This window comes from Pipistrellus kuhlii, unplaced genomic scaffold (genome assembly GCF_014108245.1).
Source record: "Pipistrellus kuhlii isolate mPipKuh1 unplaced genomic scaffold, mPipKuh1.p scaffold_m20_p_13, whole genome shotgun sequence".
Lineage (NCBI taxonomy): Eukaryota > Metazoa > Chordata > Mammalia > Chiroptera > Vespertilionidae > Pipistrellus > Pipistrellus kuhlii.
In genome coordinates, this window is record NW_023425438.1 from 6,440,808 (window position 1) to 6,461,830 (window position 21,023).

At 36.6% G+C, this 21,023-nt stretch overlaps 1 protein-coding gene across 11 annotated transcripts in view; it reads right to left on the bottom strand.

Moving 5' to 3' along the window:
- Nucleotides 1–21,023, bottom strand: part of ATAD2B (ATPase family AAA domain containing 2B) — a 103,619-nt gene that overhangs the window by 51,440 nt on the left and 31,156 nt on the right. For 10 of the 11 annotated variants that reach the window (XR_004987331.2, XM_036434708.2, XM_036434707.2 and 7 more), the window contains 7 exons: nt 20,872–20,970; nt 18,971–19,082; nt 16,551–16,666; nt 14,429–14,603; nt 12,306–12,394; nt 6,002–6,161; nt 3,505–3,595 (listed from right to left, as the gene is read on the bottom strand). Coding sequence is in view for 10 of the 11 variants with exons in the window: in XM_036434708.2 (XP_036290601.1) it covers nt 3,505–3,595; nt 6,002–6,161; nt 12,306–12,394; nt 14,429–14,603; nt 16,551–16,666; nt 18,971–19,082; nt 20,872–20,970 (842 nt within the window). In the remaining variant the exon portion in view is untranslated. The remainder of the gene's footprint in view (nt 1–3,504; nt 3,596–6,001; nt 6,162–12,305; nt 12,395–14,428; nt 14,604–16,550; nt 16,667–18,970; nt 19,083–20,871; nt 20,971–21,023) is intronic. The other variant, XM_045580500.1, reaches the window with a different exon arrangement.

A 21,023-nucleotide genomic window follows, 5' to 3' on the forward strand; every position in this document is an offset into this window, starting at 1 on the left:
CCATAGCACTCACTACTAAATCATTTACCTATTATCTTTACTTCTGTCTTCCCCAACTGCAATGTGAGCTCTGTGAGAGTATGGGTATTTGTTTTGATCACTAAAAATTCTCAAATTCTGAGAATGATGCCTGGCCTGGCATTCAGTAGATATCCAATAAATATTTCTTGAGTAAAAGAATGAATAAAAAGAGAAAAGAGTTAACTCCAGGCTTATATGTAGTTTGGGAAGGTAAAACTCTAAGGTTACTATGTACTACCATAAGAAGTGGAGAAATTATACTTACTGAGTTTTTCTTTTTTTTTTTTTTTAAGAAATCTAAACAATTTTATTATTAAAGCCAACTTAATAATTTCAATGAAAGTTATGAAAAAGCATAGAAAGTATTGCATTCCTAAAGAAACATTTATACAGAGTTTGGGGAAAACTTAATATGACCTATGAGAATTTAATTCAGAAATTTAATTAGAAAATTATAAGCAGATTAAGGATTAACACTGTCCCATGACAGCAATCAATCTCCCAAATAATTCTCCAGAATAACAAAATTTACCATTATTCTCTCATTTTATTTTCTATTTCTCAGTGGAAAAAAAAAAGTATCATTCCCTATGTCATACATATTTGTTAAATTACTTCAACAAAATAACTGTAAAACATTAGCTCATAAATACTTAATGAAATAATCCATTTCTGAGGAAGTAAAGAATAAACTACCCTCTTGAAACAATATAAACAACCACTTTTCTTTTTCTTCTTTAAAAAAGTATATACAGCCGAAACCGGTTTGGCTCAACGGTAGAGCGTCAGTCTGCGGACTGAAAGGTCCCGGGTTCGATTCCAGTCAAGGGCATGTACATTGGTTGCGGGCACATCCCCAGTGGGGGGTGTGCAGGAGGGAGCTGGTCGATGTTTCTCTCTCATCGATGTTTCTAGCTCTCTATCTCTCTCCCTTCCTCTCTGTAAAAAATCAATAAAATATTTAAAAAAAAAAAAAAAAAAAAAGTATATACAGCCCTAGCTGGTTTGGCTCAGTGGATAGAGCGTCAGTCTGCGGACTTAAGGGTCCTACTTTAGAAAAATAGATGATATAATCATTCTAAACACAGTGAAAATATACTAAGCCTTTTGAAAGTTAAAAGATGATATTAAAGGGGGGAAAAACAACATCCTTTTTCATATGAATTCCATAAGCATACTAATTCCACCATTACAATTATAATGCTTTGAAGAACCCAAATATCTAGATATCAAAGAAAAAGCATTTTTTAATACTGGTATTAAGATGGAAATTGGTCTGAAACACTGAAAATAGAAGCTATTCAAAGAGATTATAGACTAGAAATAGGCAATAATAAATTTTAATTTATTTTTTAAGTAAAACATCAAACATAATAAGGCTTGCAAGATAGATGCCTCAATGATACACTTTCACTGTTTTGGCCCTCTTAGTAAAAATGAATAGAGAAATATAATTAGGTTTAAGCTCTTCATTAACCTTAAACTCCTACTATTTGTGTACATGTTCTGCATACTGAATTATTTGAGTACTACTGAAAAAAACATACCTAGTATGCATGCAAACATCTCCAAGTACTTGGGAATTTATTTCAAGGTAAAAGTTACCAAATCCATAACCTCTAAAAAGAGATAAGCTATTTTTGCAGTTGTTCATGAAGTCTTTGTTAAGCATGAACTGAACTCATACTTGTTAAAACATGTTTGGGATACATAAAATGGTAAGTTCATAATGAATTTAAAATTTATTACTATGTCATTCCTGTTTGAAAACCTACATTTGATTTTTTTAATATGAACTGTTTTCACATTAAAATGTCACCACCAATATCATAATAAAAATTATAATGGACTTATATGTCTTTTTCCAAAAGAAAATTATGAATATATATAAGCAGATTCTAAACCACCACCACCCAAAGAAGGCAAGAGAAGTTTTTCAGTCCTATAAGAAATTATGTTTTAAATTTTTTTTAATTTAAGAAACTATCTGAAAATTAAAATTAATCACTTGAAAAAATATGTAGTGGTCTTTAGAAATGAAAAAGGAAACTAAAGATTCTAACATTTAGAATGAAGAATTAGAGTATAATATTTCACTTGGTAGGTAGGGTAATAGAAAGTAATTTAAAAAGTACCTATGTTTTAGGGAGTTGCCAAAATTTTCTGAAGACTTCCTATTTCAGTTAAGGATCACTCTGTGACAAATTCACAGAAGAAACTATAAAAATTCCCCATTCTGACCTGTACTCTAATACAATATCATAAAAATAGCAGTATATAAGAGGGGTCAAATCTCAAAATGGGAAAAGACTGGATTCTGCACCAAATACCACCCTCTCCCATAAAGCAGCATAGGGCTTTGCGAAGGTCAAGCTAAATGTACATGAAATGGACTTGGCACATGCTCTCTGATACCAGGCAAAGCTTAAACTGGAGTAGTGCTGGAGAGATTTACGTTTTCTCCTCACCAGAAGATGTCGAGGTCTTTGAGGTTCAAAAGCTGAGAGATGCTGCTTCGGAGATGGAGGTCCCTGTGGATGAAGAGGATAATTCGGATGTAGCTAACTGAATGGACTAATGCTCTATTTAAGTTTTAATTATTTGATGGTGGATCACAATGATTTTTTTTTTTAAACTAAATTGTTCTTTTTGGTTTTGGTAACTTTAAAGTTTTCCCAAGTAAGCTGTTGATGGTTAGTGGACTTATTTGGGGGATTTCTACATAATGCTTGAAAAGTGCATGGAGAAAGATCTTTTAATACAGATTTTTTAGGAAAGCAGACAAAAGATGGAAAAAGAATAAAGGAAAAATATCTATGTGTATACTTGATTGCTTAAATATGTACTCATTTTATTTCAGACCTGATTAGAGCAAAAACCCCTGAATTCCTTCTCCTTTGTATGGTCATGTATGTATGTAAAACACTCTGACCACATCCTTTTAGGATTGTAGCTGTCATTCATTCTGTGGGAGATCTTCCATTCTGTGAATGACAACATTAAATTGGAAAGTTTTATATTTGGGGAAATACTAGCAGATGCCATCAGTGTGTTCTTTGAAGACTCCTCTCACTCAACTTCATGAAGATGAGTCCATGTAATCTGCAAAGTGAAAGACTACACAGTCCTGCCTTTGACATGAATCTTCATCTGTCAAATTTACACTTACTTTTCTTAGTAAAATTTCTGAGAGGGGACAATTCCTAAAAGAAACACTGTAATAACATTATGGAAAGCCAGCACTCAATGAAAGGAATATTACTACAGAGCTTTGTTAATCAATCACCTAATGGCAGTTAAAATTCTAATTTAGAAGTGTTCAAACTTCAAGTGCAATGTTTAAAATAATTTTTTACATTTAAAGGTAGAACCATGTATTGCACAAAGACATAACTATACTCATTCATATTCCAAATATAAGGGTAAAGGAAGACTGAGTAGAATAAACAATGATAATCAAAGAATTCAAATAGTAGCACTCACCAACACATTTTTCAGCCAATTCACCTAAAAAAGCATCTGACAATTTTGGATTCCAATCCCTGGTATGAATCTGTAATATGTGTTTTCTTGCCTAAAAAGAAAAACACAGTTAAATAAAATATATCAGCCCCTTAAATGCATTTGCTGGAACAAATTTATGGACTAACAATACTCCAGAAAAGTAAATGTTTATTTTTAAAGAATTTAATCATGTTGGCATCCGCATCAACTCTGATTCCCATAAGAACCCTGCAGCACAGGCAGTGAGATCTTGTGTCTATTTCATACACTAAGACATTCCATATTCAGAGAGGTAAGGGAACGTGACAAGCGGCACATATGATTACAATACTGACTTAGGACTAGATTTCAAAACTAAATTTCACTTTTCCACCACATCATTTTCATAATAGGAAAAACATATAAACAAAAAGCTTAATGTTATAACAATCATAACTTTTAGACAAACTTTAGATTTAGGTTTCATAGAACCTTTGGTTCTATCAGTTATAAAGTACTATGCCTAACAATGAGCTAAATGACAAGTAATTTAAAATTTTTTAAAGTTTGAAGTCAGCCCTGGCTTCTCTGGCTTAATTGGTTGGAGCATCGTCCCATACCCGGAAAGATCCTAGGTTTGATTCCCAGGCAGGACACATACCCAAGTTGCGGGTTCGAGGGCACATATAAGAATCAATCAATGAATGCATAAATAGGTGAAACAGAAAACTGATGTTTCTCTCCCTTCCTCCCTCTCTCTAAAGTAAATAAATAAATATTAATTAAACAGGACAGCTAATTTTCTGTCATCATCTGATTTAACTTAGCAACACTATTAAATCACAACCTCCTCACTGATGCCTTCTTCACTTGACCTCCTTTTCCCTCTTACCTTACTGACTGCTCCTTAAAACAAAGGAGTTGTTGCTCTCATCTAGTCTCATAACCTTAAATATTATCTAAGGAAAAAAAGTGAACAGCCTGTCCAGGTCTTTTCCACAGGGGGAAAAAAAAAAAAATGGCCTTAGGTTTAGATCTCACAGCACAGTTTCCTTAAAATATAGTTTAAATTAATGTGGAAAACGACATTTAAGATCCATGCTACACAATACAGTAAGCCACTAGCTATATTTTATTTAAGTTTTTTAATTAAATAAAATTTAAAATTCAGTTCCTTCACTACGGTAATGACATTTCAAATGCCCAGCAGCCCCATGTGGCTAGTGGCTATCATACTGGACATTGCTCAGTGGACAATGTAAATAAAGAACATTTCCATTACTGCAGATAACTGAATTAGACAATGCTGCTCTAAACCTTGTTCATTGTTAAGTCTCTTAATTGTGATTGGCATACAGACTCTGAGGCCTACATGACTAGACAAAATAGAAGATAACTGAGAAATCAAGGTAATGGCTTTCCTGTGCTAAAATGAGTACTGGCTGTGTCTCCTAGAACTAAGCACATTTCCCATATTCTGTTAAGAGCCTAAAAGATGCTTGGACTGTTGTAAGATATACAAGATAGCTGATGTTCCCCAGGCTGAAGTAGACTGCACCCACTTCAGCTTTGTCTCCTACAACTAAGCAAGCTTCTGTGCATTGGCACAGTCTTGGAAGTTGCACTTAGATAATGAAAATGTTTCTGTATGTGCTATGTTTCTTACTCTGACAAAACTATATAAACCAGAGTGGGATTATGATACCAAATTAAAGCCTATGAATTGGGTTGTCAATTCAAAAATGAGACACATACTAGTGGCTGTGCAAACTGATGTCAAATTGAGGTATTAACTGCTCTATACAGTGGAGCCATTGCCTTAATTTCCCTGTATCAGCAGTGGGAAATGTCAGGCCCACAGGCTGTAGAAAGCCTGCAAAACCATTTGGTCTGGCCCTGCCAATGCATTATAGGTGAGTTAATTAAATGTATGACCAAATATTTTTAAGATGATAATTTTGTATGGCCTATGAAAGATATTGTAAATATCCAAATGGCCCTTGGCAGAAAAAAAGGTTCTTACCAACTTAGATTTGCCTATCTATGTATATATAAGCCAAGCATTTTATATAGAATTCTGAAATCAAAGCCCTATAACAACATGAGTGTGCATCTACATATATTCATATGCAATATCTTCTCTGCTTTCTTCCGTTTACATTTGTATGGCTATCTGTTATAAATATTCCCATTAAGCAGAAACCGGTTTGGCTCAGTGGATAGAGCGTCGGCCTGCGGACTGAAAGGTCCCAGGTTTTATTCTGGTCAAGGGCCTATACCTTGGTTATAGGCACATCCCCAGTAGGTGGTGTGCAGGATTAATGTTTCTCTCCCATCAATGTTTCTAAATCTCTATCCTTCTCCCTTCCTCTCTGTAAAAACTCAATAAAACATAATTTAAAAATGAAAATTCATGAAATACCATTCTCAAAATACATATATGTCGCATAACTGAATCACAAATAAATTTTAATAGATCAAAACCAGAAACTCTTACCTTTTGATCAGGCAAGTTGAAAAGGAATTCTCTGTCAAAACGACCAGGTCTCCTGAGAGCAGGGTCTATAGAGTCAAGTCTATTTGTAGCACCAATAACAACAATTTCACCCCTATTATCTAATCCATCCATAAGAGCAAGGAGGGTTGACACTATAGAGCTGTAACAAAATTTTTAGAGAAAATTGGAAAAAAAATAAAGAAAAGTTGTAAAAAATGCTTTTTATACTAACTTTTATCAATCTTAAAATGCAAATAAAAGTACAGTATAATTATCTTCATGCAAGATCAAGAAATATACAGAAATCATTTTCAAAAGTATTCAAACATTAATAGACACCAAAAACATAGCAACAAAGCCCAGCCCACATGGTTCAATGGTTGAGCCTCGAACTATGATGCAGCAGGTCACAGTTCAATTCCCAGTCAGGGCAAATGCCCAGGTTGCGAGCTCAATCCCCAGTGTGGTGCATGCAGGAGGCAGCCGACCAATGAATCTTTCTCATCATTGATATTTCTTACTCTACCTCTCCCTTCCTCTCTGAAATCAATAAAAAGTATATTTTAAAACAAAAACACAGCCGAAACAAGTTTGGCTCAATGGATAGAGCATCAGCCTGCGGATTGAAAGGTCCCGGGTTCGATTCCAGTCAAGGGCATGTACCTTGGTTGCGGGCACATCCCCGGTAGAGGGTGTGCAAGAGGCAGCTGATGGATGATTCTCTCTCATCGATGTTTCTAACTCTCTATCCCTCTCTCTTCCTCTCTGTAAAAAATCAATAAGATATATTTTTTTTAAAATAATAATTAAAAAAATAAACACACACACACAGCAACAAAAAACATAAAAGTTATTCTGCCTTTAACTATCAAGAAAGTTAAAAGGCAACCTAAAGAACAGGAGAGAAAATATTTATAAATTATATATTTAATAAGGGTTTAGGACTCAGAATACATAAAAACAATCACAACTCAACAACAAAAAAGTAGCCTAAAATAAAAAGAGTCAAAAGATGTAAATAGACATTTTTCCATACAAAACATACAAAGGGCCCATCCTTAGTCATTAGCAATATCCAAATCGAAACCAAATGAGGTAGCGACCCTGGCTGGGTAGCTCAGTTGGTTAGAATATCGTCACCATACACCAAGGTTGCAGGTTTGATCTCGGTCACAGGTTTGATATTGGTCAGGGCATATACAAAAAGCAACCAATGAATGTATAAATAAGTGAAACAATAAATCAATGTTTCTCTCCCTCCCTCTCTCCTTCACTTGTGAAATGTGCCTCTTTGGAAAACAGCCTGAGAGTTCTTTCAACTACTAAACATAGAGTTACCATATGACCCAACAATATCCACACAAAAAATAACGTTCATAGTAGCTTTATTCGTAACAGCCAAAAAGTCGAAGCAGCTCTATGTCTATCAATGGGATAAATGGACAAAATGTGTCATGTCCATACAATAGATTGTCAATAAAAATAAATGAAGTACTGACAGGAGCTACAACATGAACCTTGAAAACACTGTGCTAAATGATATGATTACATTTTTATGAAAAGTCTAAAATGGGCATATCTAGAGCAAGTCAAAGTATGTTAGTGATTGCCTAGGACTTGGTGGGGGATAAGGGAGAGGTTGGAGAGTGATGGCTAAAAGATATAAGGATTTGCCAAAACCGGTTTGGCTCAGTGGAAAGAGCGACGGCCTGCGGACTGAAAGGTCCCAGGTTCGATTCTGGTCAAGAGCATGTACCTTGGTTGCGGGCACATCCCCAGTGGGGGGTGTGCAGGAGGCAGCTGGTCGAAGTTTCTCTTTCATCGATGTTTCTAACTCTCTATCTCTCTCTCTTCCTCTCTGTAAAAAAAAAAAATCAATAAAATATATAAAAATAAAAAATAAAAGATATAAGGATTCTTTCTGGGGAAATGAAAATGTTCAATAATTGGTTGTGGTAATGGTTACACACTGTAAATACACTGGAAGCCACTTAAACATATGGTTTAAATGACTAAACTGTATATATGAACATATCTGAATCATACAGTTTAAATGAGTGAACTTTATGTTTATCTCAATAAAGCTGTTTCTGGGGGGAAAAAAAGAATAAAAAATATATTAGTCTTTTAATAGCAATCTTGGGTAGGGATAATGTCTGCCAACTTATATTCTGTTTAGAGTCCCTACAGAATTACATTTTGCATTATTGTAATTTAAGATATTTTCTTTAGAATGGCTATCATTGTAACTAAATTCAACTCAAAATTATTTTAGATTTTTAAACTATGCTTTAACATTACTGAATAGAAATGTTTCATGTCTAATTATAAGATAAACCATAATTCTAGTAACAAGGATCTTCTTAGTGTTTTCCAACTGTTCTCACTTCAATTCTTACTGCTAACACCAGTGTGAAATAACTTCTCCAATATGCTCAACATGTTAAAGAAATCATCCTGAGGATCCAAGATGGCTGCTCGGGTAGACACCTAACCGCAGCAGCACACAACAATTTCAATGGAATACAACTAAAATGTAGAGTGGACATTGCCCAGAGCTACAGGTAGTCGACTGACTGAAAATTCTACAACAAGAAGGAAAGAGAAAACCAGAAGGAAAATCAGAGGAGCTGAAAAAAAGCCTAAGGTACGGAGACATGCTGCGCGCCCGCACACACGCGCGCGCGGAGAGGTCGCAGCCGGAGAGGAGGAGAGGGCTGGGTGCTGCCTGGCGTTCCCTAGCAGGAAGGAAATAAAACCCCCAGCCTGGGCTGAACCCCCGAACCGGCAGCACTGAGCCCCAGTTATGGGCCAGACCCTGGGGACCCAGGCTCCGGCGGGGGAGACGGGGCTGTGAGGCGGAATCCCAAGCAAGCAGTGAAAAGCAGGGCCCCCGGAGTCGCGCGCACATTGTGCGCAGAGGACTGAATATTGACTCTGATGCTGGATTACCCTAGCCGGAAGAAACAAAGCCTCCAGCGGCGCTGAGCCTCAGTCCGGACTGCTCTGAACCCCAGTTCTAGGCCAATCCCTGGGGACCCAAGCTCAAGCAGAGGGAGACGGGGCTGTGAGGTGGAGTCCTGGGAGAGCAGCGAAAGGCCGAGCCCCCCGGAGTCGCGCACATTGCTTGCAAGGGAAAGAATGTTGACTCTGATGCGGGATTGCCTTGGAGGGAAGGAAACAGGAGCCCCGGCCGTGTTGGGCCTCAGTTTCAACTGCTCTGAACCCCAGTCCTAGGCCAGACCCTGGGGACCCAGGATCAGGCAGGGGGAGACGGGGCTGTGAGGCGGAATCCCAGGGGAGCGGCGAAAAGAGGAACCCCCGAGTCGCGCACATTGCGCGCAGAGGACAGTCTGTTGACTCTGATCCTAGACTCCCCTAGTGGGAAGGAGAAAAAAAGCTCCAGACTGGAGGAACACGACGAGGAGCAGGAGCCCCTGCAGGACACCGGCCAGCTGGGCACCAGCAAGGAGCCGGGCAACGGGGCCCCCAGGGAGGGGGGTGCCCCTGAGCCTTCGACCGCTGAGCACGGGCAACGGAGCCAAGGCCGGGGGCTGCTTCCTAGGCGGCACCGACCCCGGAAACAGGCTGAAGCAGCGCAGGAGCCCTCGGAGAACAAAGGGGTGCCACAGGCCAACCTGCTGAGCTCCCAGGACAAGGAGGAAGAAACCAAAGAAGTTCTCAATGTGAAGAAATCAAGTGAGAGCAAAAGATAGTAAAATTACCTAAGAAAGAACACAAAGAAGATCTTGAAAAATCAAAGACTAAGTCAGAACTCAACTCACCAGCCAACATTGCAACATAAATGCGTGTTTTTTTTGTTTTGTTTTTTAAAAAGGACAAAATGTTGGAACAGCGGCGGCCAGGCCTAGAGTGGCCAGGCACAAGGCAGTGGCAGCCAGGCCCGGAGCAGCAATGGCCAGGCCCCAGAGCAGCAGCAGCCAGAACCATTGCATCAACAGCCAGCACTGGAGCAGCCAGACCTGGGGCAGTGGCAGCCAGGCCTGAGGCGGAGGCAGCCAAGCCCAGGGTGGCCAGTCCAGGAACACCCAGACCCGGAGTGGCCGGGCCCGGAGAAGCTGGGCCCAGAGCAGCCGGGTTGGGAGCATCCAGGTCCAGAACAGCAGTAGCCAAGCCCGGAGCATCCAGGCCGGGAGCGGCCAGGCCCAGGACAGCCGGGCTCAGAGCAGCCGGGTCGGGTGCGGCCAGGCCTAGAAAAGCAGCTGCCAGGCTGGGAGCGGCCAGGCCCGGAGCGGCCAGGCCCGAAGCAGCAGCAGCCAAGTCCAGAGCAACTAGGTCGGAAGTGGCAGTGACCAGACCCAGAGCAGCTGGTTGTGGAACGAACCAGAGCAACAGAGGCCAGGCCCGGAGCAGCCAGGCCCGAAACAGCTCGCTCCTCGCCTGCCCCTGCCCCACGGCTGCCTCTCAGACATGGCTGGAAACTTTTGCGGGAACTTGAGGGTCTGCTGAATCAAGTGATGAAGGCTTAGATCTGGATGTGTTGAGTTAGTATAGCGCTGGGGTGTTGATCTGTGAGTGCCTTGGGTGGGGCCTGGATGAGGCTGGTTGACCTATTTGGAAATGTCTTTTTTGTGAAGTGTATCATTGGGCATGTGGAGGTATTATTGGTATGAGAAAATGCTATGTAACTGATTTACTATCGGGGAAAGGGAGGAAGGAAGAGACTGAACATAAACTGTGCACCTATGGATGAGGACAATGAGGGATGGGGAGGGGTGGAGGGAGGGGTGGGAACCTGGTGGAGGGGGGAAGAAATGAGGAACCTTTGTAATAATATGAACAATAAAGATTGATTTTTAAAAAAAAATCATTCTTGCTCCTAAATAAACTGTTCCACTTGTTTCCCAAATCCATAAATGAGACCAAAATGCTAGAGACCCAATATGCAGAGAATTTGTGCTTATTCTTATCTATTGAATAACTAAAAATTAATGACATAAGTGCCTCACTCAAGATAAAAGAGGTGAGAAATAAGCATCCTTAAGTATAAGTTCATATTTAATCTCAAACTTTTCCTTAGTATATTCCAATCACCGGGAGCATTTGAAATGTTTATTAGAATTTTTTTTTTAAGATTTTTTAATTGATTTTTAGAGAAAGAGGAGGGGAAAGGGGAAAAAAGAAACATCAATGTGAGGGCAGTATAGCGATCAGCTACCTCCTGCATGCCCCTTACTAGGGATCGAGGCTACAACCCAGGCATGGGCCCTGACCAGGAATGAACCAGCAACCTTTCCATGCACGGGAGGCGTCCAACCAACTAAGCCACACTGGCCAGACCTGCTTGATAGGATTTATCAACATTTTTAAGTGTTTTGTACAGGATTATCAAAAAACAAAGTTTTAAACATGACCAAAAACAGAATTACACCCTACCTTAAATTCTACCAAAAGTTACCTTTAACTTAAAATTTTTAATTACGAGCTCCTGGATCAAAACTCTCTAGTAATCCTTATTATGTTTAAAATAAAGTCTAAATGAATTAAATACTATATTTGAGGGCTTAACCCTTCATATTATCTTCTAAAAGAATTTGTATCATCTTTCAAATATGGACTTAAAATCCAATTGGAATTGTTTTATAGCATGTGAAGAAGAATCAGTTTTATTTTTTCACCAACTAGATACCTAATTTTCCCAGCATTGTTCATTGAAAAGCCCATTTTTTCCCAAGAGCACTGAACTGCCTAATAAAATAGGCAGTTCAGTGCTCTTGGGAAAAAATTTAATTTAATTTAATTAAAATAAAACACATTAATTTAAATAAAATAAAACATATTAATTTAAATAAAATAAAACACATTTAATTTAAATACATTTTTATTGACTTTAGAAAGATAAGGACAGAGAAACATTGGTATGGGGGGGGAAATGATCAATCCATGGCTGACTCCTGCATACCCCGTCCTGAGGTACTGAGGATCAAGCCCACAACCTATGCCCTGAACGGGAATTGAAAGGGTGACCTCATGGTGCACAGTACGACATCCAACCACCTCAGCCACAACTCTGCTCTTGTAGTGCAGGAGCAGCCATATATAACGGGAAAAGGAATAAACACAAGCTGTGTTCCAATACCACATCACTTACAAAAACAGGCAGGAGGCTGGATTTGCCCCACAGGTCATGCACGGTTTGCTGACCCCTGTGCTAACGGAAAAAGATCTTCCTTAAGGACATAGATGACATGTTATAAGCCTCATAGCACTCATCCAAGGGCTAAGGCTAAAGACTGTGTCAATGAGTGAAAAGAATCTAACATAATCAGATTAGAAAAATTACCTGTGAATCTGATCTTGTCTGCTAGAGCGAACTGGAGCTAATCCATCTATTTCATCAAAAAATATTATAGAAGGTCTCATCAAATATGCCTAGTATAAAAAGAAAAGAGTTATTTATTGTATTAATGTCCATTTTTTATAATTACTGTTTTCTCTTAATAGCTAATATAAGCAAATGATACAACATACATCAGGTAAAAAAAGATTACATAAGTAAAAAGGAAATCTCCTTTTCCTTTTTACTTATGTAATATCCAACCACAGGTCTACAGATATCTACTGTTTTCAGTTTTATTCTTTGATATGTATTATTTATTCACATACACAATAAGTCTTTTTAAACATACTATTTTTGTTTTATTTCATGCATTTAAGTCATTGAACAATGTCAGCATTTCCAAGTTAATTCCTTCCTCATCCACCAATGTTAGTTTATATTTATACATTTCAATTATTATTAAACCAGAGGCCCAGTGCACGAAATTCAGGCACTGGTAGGGTCGGTCCCTAGCAGCTGCAGCAGGCCAGAGCTTCCGGAAGCTTCCTTCCCACGGCCCCGCCCCTTGGTCAAACTCCCAGGCGAGGGGACAATTTACATACTACACTTTTATTATATAGGATTCTCTTAAAGCATACAGGCTGCAAATGTTTGACTTCCCAATAAACACTGAGCACCATGAAGGTAAGAATTTTTCTATATTCCTCTTTCTAGATCCATTATCTTAAACAGAGCAGTTTTTAATACTAATGTCATATTTGAATTGTTTTAATAATTACAAACAACTTTGACACACAATGGGCATTCAATGAATGCTTATTGAAAGCACTGTTTTTATTTCATTTGAATTTCTTTAAACACAATGAAATATAAGTTACATTGCCAAATTATGAATGACTTCATTCATTAACTCAAACAATCCAAAGTGAACTTACAGGAGGACTCTTATTACAAGTGTTAGAAAATAATATTTATAAGTACTTATCCTATCTAATAAAAGAGTAATGTGCAGATTGACCATCACTCCAACACATAAGATGACTGCCCCCATGTGGACACAATGGCCACCAAAAGATGGGCAGAAGGGAAGGGCAGTTGGGAGGGACCAGGTCTGCAAGGGAGTGCAGTTGTGGGCAATCAAGCCACCAGGGGAGGGCAGTTGGGAGGGACCCAGGCTTGCAGGGAAGAGCAGTTGGGGGAGACCTGGCCTACAGGGGAGGGAAGTTGGGGGTGACCAGGGCTGTAGGGGAGGGTAGTTAGGAGCAATCAGACTGTCAGGGGAGCAGTTAGGCATCAATCAGGCTGGCAGGTGAGTGGTTAGGGGTTGAGCAGGCTGGCAGGCAAAAGCAGTTAAGGGCAATTAGGAAGACAGGCAGGACAGTAGTTAGAAGTCAGCAGTCCTGGATTGTGAGAGAAATGTCCGACTGCCCATTTAGGCCCAATCCCAGTAGATCGTGCACCAGGCCTCTAGTTACATATAAATAGTAAAGAAAGCCTACACAATATTCATTCACCTTAACGTTTTATTTTTTAAATAAATTTCATTGATTTTTATAGAGAAAGGGGGAGAGAGAGAGAAACCTCAATCAGTAGCCTCTCACATACACCCCAACTGGAAATCAAACCCACAACCAAGGCATGTGCCCTGACAGGAATTGAACCTGCCACCTTTCAGTGAATGGGACAACATTCCAACGAACTGAACCATACTGATCAGTGCTCACCTTATTTTTTAAAAGTATTCACTTACTGCTAAATTCTTTCAGCACCACATTTACAACTGATGAAAATAATTACTGTACTATTTTGTGTAATTTCATGTTAAGCTTTTTATACTATTTCCTGAATTAGACTACAATCTAATGATAAATATGTTATAACCAAGGTTTCCAAAAGCATCTAACATGTTATTAGAAGCCTAGTAGCCATCTCAATAAATGTGTTGGGGGTCAACTTAAATTAATACTAGTAAAATTGCTTTTAAATACTTCTTAACCATTCATATTTAGATTACTGATCTTAAATTTCATATACTGACTCGAGAATATGCCTCCTCGAGAACAGTCTGTATTTACAGACTAAGTGCATCAACTATGCTAAAGAAGATATTCTCTGATTTTACTTACCTGATCAAAAAGAAGCCTAAGTTGCCTTTCTGATTCACCCACCCACTTGCTCAGACAGTCTGCTCCTTTTCGCATAAAAAAAGCCACCTTTTTGTCTCCTTGACTGCACTCATTAGCTAGTGCTCTGGCAACCAAGGTTTTACCTGTGCCAGGAGGTCCATAAAACAAACAGCCCCTAGAGGAATAAAAAATTAGTAAATGTTATCACCACCACTAATAACCAATACAAAAGGATACATCTCTTGTATAATTTTGTATTAATATTATAATTATTAGACACAAATAAAACCTTTTTAGTACACAGACAAATGTTTCCCTTCACTGAATGTCCTCAAGGATGTTCTCAAAGCACCAAGCTTTGATAGGCCAAAAAATACAGTTAAATCAAAATAGAGAGTAATTTGGCAAGATACATCAAAATTTTAAATGTTTTTCCCTGTGACCCACCAATTTCACATCTTAGAATACGTCATATAGAAATACTCAAAAGAATGTTATTTTTAGCCAAAACTGGTTTGGCTCAGTGGATAGAACGTCAGCCTGCGGACTGAAAGGTCTCAGGTTCAATTCCGATCAAGGGCATGTACCTTACTTGTGGGCACATCCCCAGTAGGGGGTGTGCGAGAGGCAGCTGATCGATGATTCTCTCTCATCGATGTTTCTAACTATCTATCCCTCTCTCTTCCTCTCTATAAAAAATCAATAAAATATATTTTAAAAAATAAAAAAAGAATGTCATTTTTTTTTTAATTTAAATGTATTTTTACTTATTTCAGAAATGAAGGCAGAGGAAGAGATAAACAGGAACAACACTGTTAAGAGAGTATCATTGATCAGCTGCCTCCTGCATGCCCCCCCACTGAGGATCAAGACTACAACCTGGGCATATGGCCTGGCCTGCTCAATGCTTAATCACTGAGCTAAGCCGGCCAGGTTAAAATTTTTTAAATGGATGTTCAACAGACCAGATTCTAATTGTGAAAAACTAAAAAAAAAAAAAAAAAAAAAAAATGCCATTTAGTAATAAGGGACAGATACACTGTTACATTTATAAAATAAAACACTAGTATAGTATCAAATAATATGTACATTATTAATATGGAAGGTGTCTAGAATATATTATACAGTAAAAAACAAAAGTTATGTAAGAGTATTGTTAAGTAATATCATTTATATTAAAAGTTTACATGTGAATAATATAGACAAAACATAAATTTAACATATGCACAAATGTATAAAAGAAATCTATAATAAATATACAAAATTTCATCCCTAAAGAGTAGAATTACTTTCTGTTTGTGACACTTGCTCCCTATAACTCTGTTTTGTTTATCCCAAGGCTATACTAAAAGTAATAATTATTTTTTAAATTCAATTTATATCATATAAAAAACAAATAAATTGCTATCATGATTTTTAAAAGCCAATGTAGAATTATAGGCTAACTTTTTAAATGACTCAAATAGAAGACTCTTTTTCTAATTTATCTTTATTGTTGAAAATATTACAGATGTCTCCTGAAGATGACTTTTTAATAGATTTTCTACATCCTTAAACACATGGAAAGTAAATTAGAACCAAATCTGAATAAAAACCTCCTACTAAATAAAAAGGAACATTTAGCAGATTAAATCTAACAATCTATAAATATACATCTTCAGAATATTTTATTCTGCTCAATCTCCTTTAAAACAATTTCTTAGCCTTTTTCTAATATTTAATCACCTCATGATCAACCACAATTAAAATGATCATGAAAATAAATTACCAAGCTTACAATCTCAAAAATATCCCATCAAGTCAAATAAAGACATCATTGAAATTGTACTTTCAAAGATGAAACAATACAGAGCATCAAACTCAATGCTATTAGAAAGCCAAATCAAGGAAAATATCTGGACAATTCACTTATATATATTAAAGACCTGATTTGTGCCTGACAATTAAATGCTAAGGTGTAAATTTCAAGAACATAGTACCACAGCCTTAGAGCACTCAAAAACAAATTTTCTTTCTTAATTCTTAATGCTAGAACACACTAAATAAATACATGTGAAATATTTATACTTATAATCATTTACTAATTGAAATTTTATAAGTTAACAGTAATAACAATACTTACCTTGGAGGCTGAATTTTAAATTTTTCAAAAATTTCTGGATATAATAGTGGAAATACTACCATTTCCTTTAGTGCATGAATATGATGGCTCAATCCACCTATGCTATCAAACCGTACCTTGGAAAGAAGGGGAAAAGTTTAACATAAAATAATTTTAACTGTTTATAGTTTTTTTTAACGAGACAGTTTTATGATTCAGAAATACATGTCTGAGCAGAAATTATTGAACGTAAAGTTAAAAATAATCACACTTTTGAAATAAGTTAGAAAAATAAAGTTGGCAGTAAAACTCAAGTGTACATGTCAGTCCAGCCAAATAAAGCTCTCAGTCTTTAATCTCACAGTAACTAAGGACAAGAGCAATGCCTAGTCTAACACTTTAATGGTTATCTATAAGAAATACTATGTTATATATGTATGCTAATAATTTAAATGCCTTTCAAAATACCATCTATCACATGCATTCTCAGAAGGGGCAACTTTACCCCCAAGGGGGCAAAAGTTGATCCAGGAATAGGGTAACAAAAATCTTTGCTATTACAATGGCTTGTAACCCACCAAAACTCAACTTTACCTGACAAAAATCTTAATCTTTAACACAAATTTGCCTAAAGAGAAATTTAATTTTGTCATTACGAAAAAACAATGAAAAAAAAAAGTTTGAGAAACACCGATCTCCCGCAAGATGCAACAAAGATTATTCCTCCCACCTCTAACAGTTTAAATATCTAAAACAGTTTGTAAATTTAAAAACTAGATAAAAGAAAGTGTTGGTGGGGGGGGAGGGTGGAATGGGGGGGTTGAAGATAAATATGTGATACTTTAATCAATAAAGCAATTTTTTAAAAAATAAATAAATTAAAAATAAATTAAAAATTAAAAAAGAAAAGGAAAAAAAGAAAGTGCTTGAAGAAAATAGTGCCAAAATGTTAGCAGTGATTGCCTTTGACCAGTGGGTACTGGGAGATTTCTTTCCTTGATTTTTTATTCTGTTATGGTACTTGAAAATGTTCTACAATGAATATTTTACTATGAAAAACAATACTTAAGTAATCTAGAAAAATAGAGTTTAAATAAAAAAAACTCTAAAAGTAGCTAAATTTTCTTGCATATGATATCATACTTTAAAGAAGTAAGTTGACTCTAACTGGCAGAAATGCCTAAAATTAACTAGATTCAAGAGAACGAGGTGCTGGCAAATCAAATAAGCAAAGGTCATTAAGTAAAATCCTCTGAGAATGTGAACTACTAGACCTGACTCTCTGAAATGTCTTAGGTCCTCACAAATAAAGATTTTCCCCTATGATTTCAGATTGGAGGTAGCTAAAATTTCCTGTTCAAATATATACACAACTTCATTTGATAACTTAAGTCTATCATGTGAGAATTGGTTAAATTATGTTGAATAGAAATGTTTATGGGAATAATCACATATATTCTATAATAACCTTATTCCCAAGTATCCTCGCAGAAAAGATTCTACTAACAGTAAGAATCTACCATGTTTTATAAGTCTTGTTTCTCTTTGCACACCATATACTTTCCTGGGTGCTTATTATCCATATACCATACTAACCTCAGCTATCTTTATGTGGTTGAGCCATATCTGAAATTTTAGCCCAGATATTTTGCCTTAATGCCAAAACTAAAATAACCAATTTCCTACAAGTTACTTCAATTTATGATATGCCACAGATACCTAAACATGTCTATAACTAAATCAATTTTCACACCTCAAATACATATTTCTTCTATTATGCCTCCTACCTCAGAGAATTAAGCCATCATTACTTCATCCAATCTCTTAAGCCGGAAACCTGGGTAAAATATTCAACTTGTTTCTCTCCCTCATTCCCCAAAAGCAATTAATTCACCAAATTGTGTCATACCAAATTCTCTACTGAATTATGTCAAATCAATATGCTACCTCCTTCCATCGTTACCCTACTTTCTACTGTGACCATTACTCCAGATTACTAGATTACAACTACTTCTGAACCAGTCTCCCTAAAGCCAATCTTGCTGCCCTCAAATTCATTAACTAAATCATAGACAGAGCGATCTATCTAAAATGCAAATCTGATCTGGAAACCTAAACAGCAGCTTCAATAATAACCAATTGCCTAATCATGATTTATGGGGATCAGCCTCATTTCCTAACCATTTTTTCACCATATGCTCTAGCAACAGTGAAATGAAAAAAAAAAGGGGGGGGAAACTTGAGTAGACATCATATGTGATAAGAGTGCTAGCTTTCAACACACACACACACACACAATGGTGATGTCTAGATTTTTCTGTATTTATTGTGTGTTGGTTTAGAAACAAGACATGACCTTTAAAAAAAAAAAAAAAAAAAAAAAAAAAAAAAAAAAAAAAAAAAAAAAAAGGTACTTCTAGAAAAACATCTCCAAAACTTACTGATTTATCAATGTTCATTGGATCAACATCAGCCAAACTTGCACCCACTTTAACACGTTCTCGGAGAATACCACTGGCTAAATCTTCTGTTCTTAAATTCATAGGCAAACACCTGAAATTCATAAAAAATTCAAGTTTCACATTTTTAATGTCAAAATAAATTTAAATATCTAACACATTTTCACCTTTCTCCTTTTTATCATAAACCAGAAAATAACATCAAAAGACTCCATACTTTTAAACTACCTTTTCTAAAAAATTTTCAACAAACCAAAAATAAACATATTCACTAGATAAAGCGAAGGCCAATAATCTATTTGTCCAAAAAGGCCAATCTATTCCAACTCAGAAAACTTAACCTATCTGATGTTCCATATTATCTATAATAATAAAAGCATAATATGCTAATTAAACCAGACAGTTGAACGACCTTCTGGATGTCATTTCAGATGTCATTCTGGACGACCTTCCAGATGAAGCCATAGAGACGGAGACCAAGGCAGAGTGGTTAGGGGCGATCAGGCAGGCAGACAGAGGCGGTAGGGGCAATCACACAAGTAGGCAGGCCAGCGACTAGGAGCCAGCGGTCCCGAATTGCGAGAGGGATGTCCCCTGAGGGGTCCCAGATAGTGAGAGGGTACAAGCCGGGCTGAGGGACACATATGAACTATAATATAGAGCACTAACTGAACTCAAGTTTCACTATGATATTTAAACTTATCCTTAGATATTATGTGAATATGTCTACTCAATTTACATGACTGAAGAAAATGATTTTGCCCTTTTATTCTAAGGAAACCAAGTTTAGACCACATTTTGAGACTAAGCTTAATCTTTTGTATAACTTAAAATAAATCTTTAACTACCTAAAACCATATATTGTATTATTTAATTTTATTGCCCTTAGAAAATATAATCTACTTACTCTTTTAACCTTGGGTAAACACCAAAAAATTACAAACAGCCTCAAAAAAGTATGACTTTTGTAATGAATGTAACTTTGATAACATTTCTGAGTACTACCTTCTCTCAAAAACATATTTCCAAAGCAGATATCAGAATAGTTCAGATCAAAGAGGCATTAAATTCTTTTATTTAAACTTAGATTTTCTCTTACATTTTCTTTCCATCATTTACTACATAAGGAATTTATTGTCTGCATACAATCTACACCATTCCAAACTAGTTTCCAACACCTGCTAAATAAAAACTTGGTATTTCTATAATAAATATATAACAATAAATTATAGAAACGCTTTGCCAAATGTAAACTTTTAAAATATAATCTATCTTTAGTATTATAAAATAAGCTAGAACACTGACTCAAATTTTAAAGAATATATTATTAATTTGAAGCTAATTATTTACTAAACAAAATACTGATTCTCTTCCCCAGTGAAAATTTTGAGGTTTCAGGAAGCTATGTAGTAATCAGTCACTTAACCTAGTTAGGCAAACACCACCAGAGGCACACATTCAACCAAAATTAAAACAAAATTTCTAATAAAAAGCCAAGGGCTCCTGACCTAATTTTATTAGAAGCCAAGTCTTACTCTGAGTGCAATCATTATAAGCATCAAAAAGCAGCCTCACTATATGAACTCAGGATAGAGGAAAAGTATGGAGAAAAATATTGTCGTAGAGGTTGGCCTCTTCCCTGTGGCTCTTCTTTCTTTACTTTGCACACACCATTTTACTGAATACTTATACAGTAAATAACCCAGAGTCAGATGTCTCCTCTAAGAATTATAAGCAAAAGCCAATCAGTACATTAGGCTAAAATATTGTGTTGAGTATCAATGATAGCAAAACGCTAGTACAGATAAGAATCCCATTAAAAATATAAAAACTGTCCTTTCTTTTTTCTGTCAGAGAAAACAATGGTAAAAATATTTACTAACCTATTTCTCGCTCTTGCCATGCTCTTTGATTTCCTTCTTTCAAAACGTTCTTCATCAGAAGAAGTTGTGTCACTACTATGAATAGCATGCTTCTTTCTCCTATTTAAAGGGAGTAAAGTTCAAAAAAAAGAAAAAAGAGAGTAAAGTCTTTA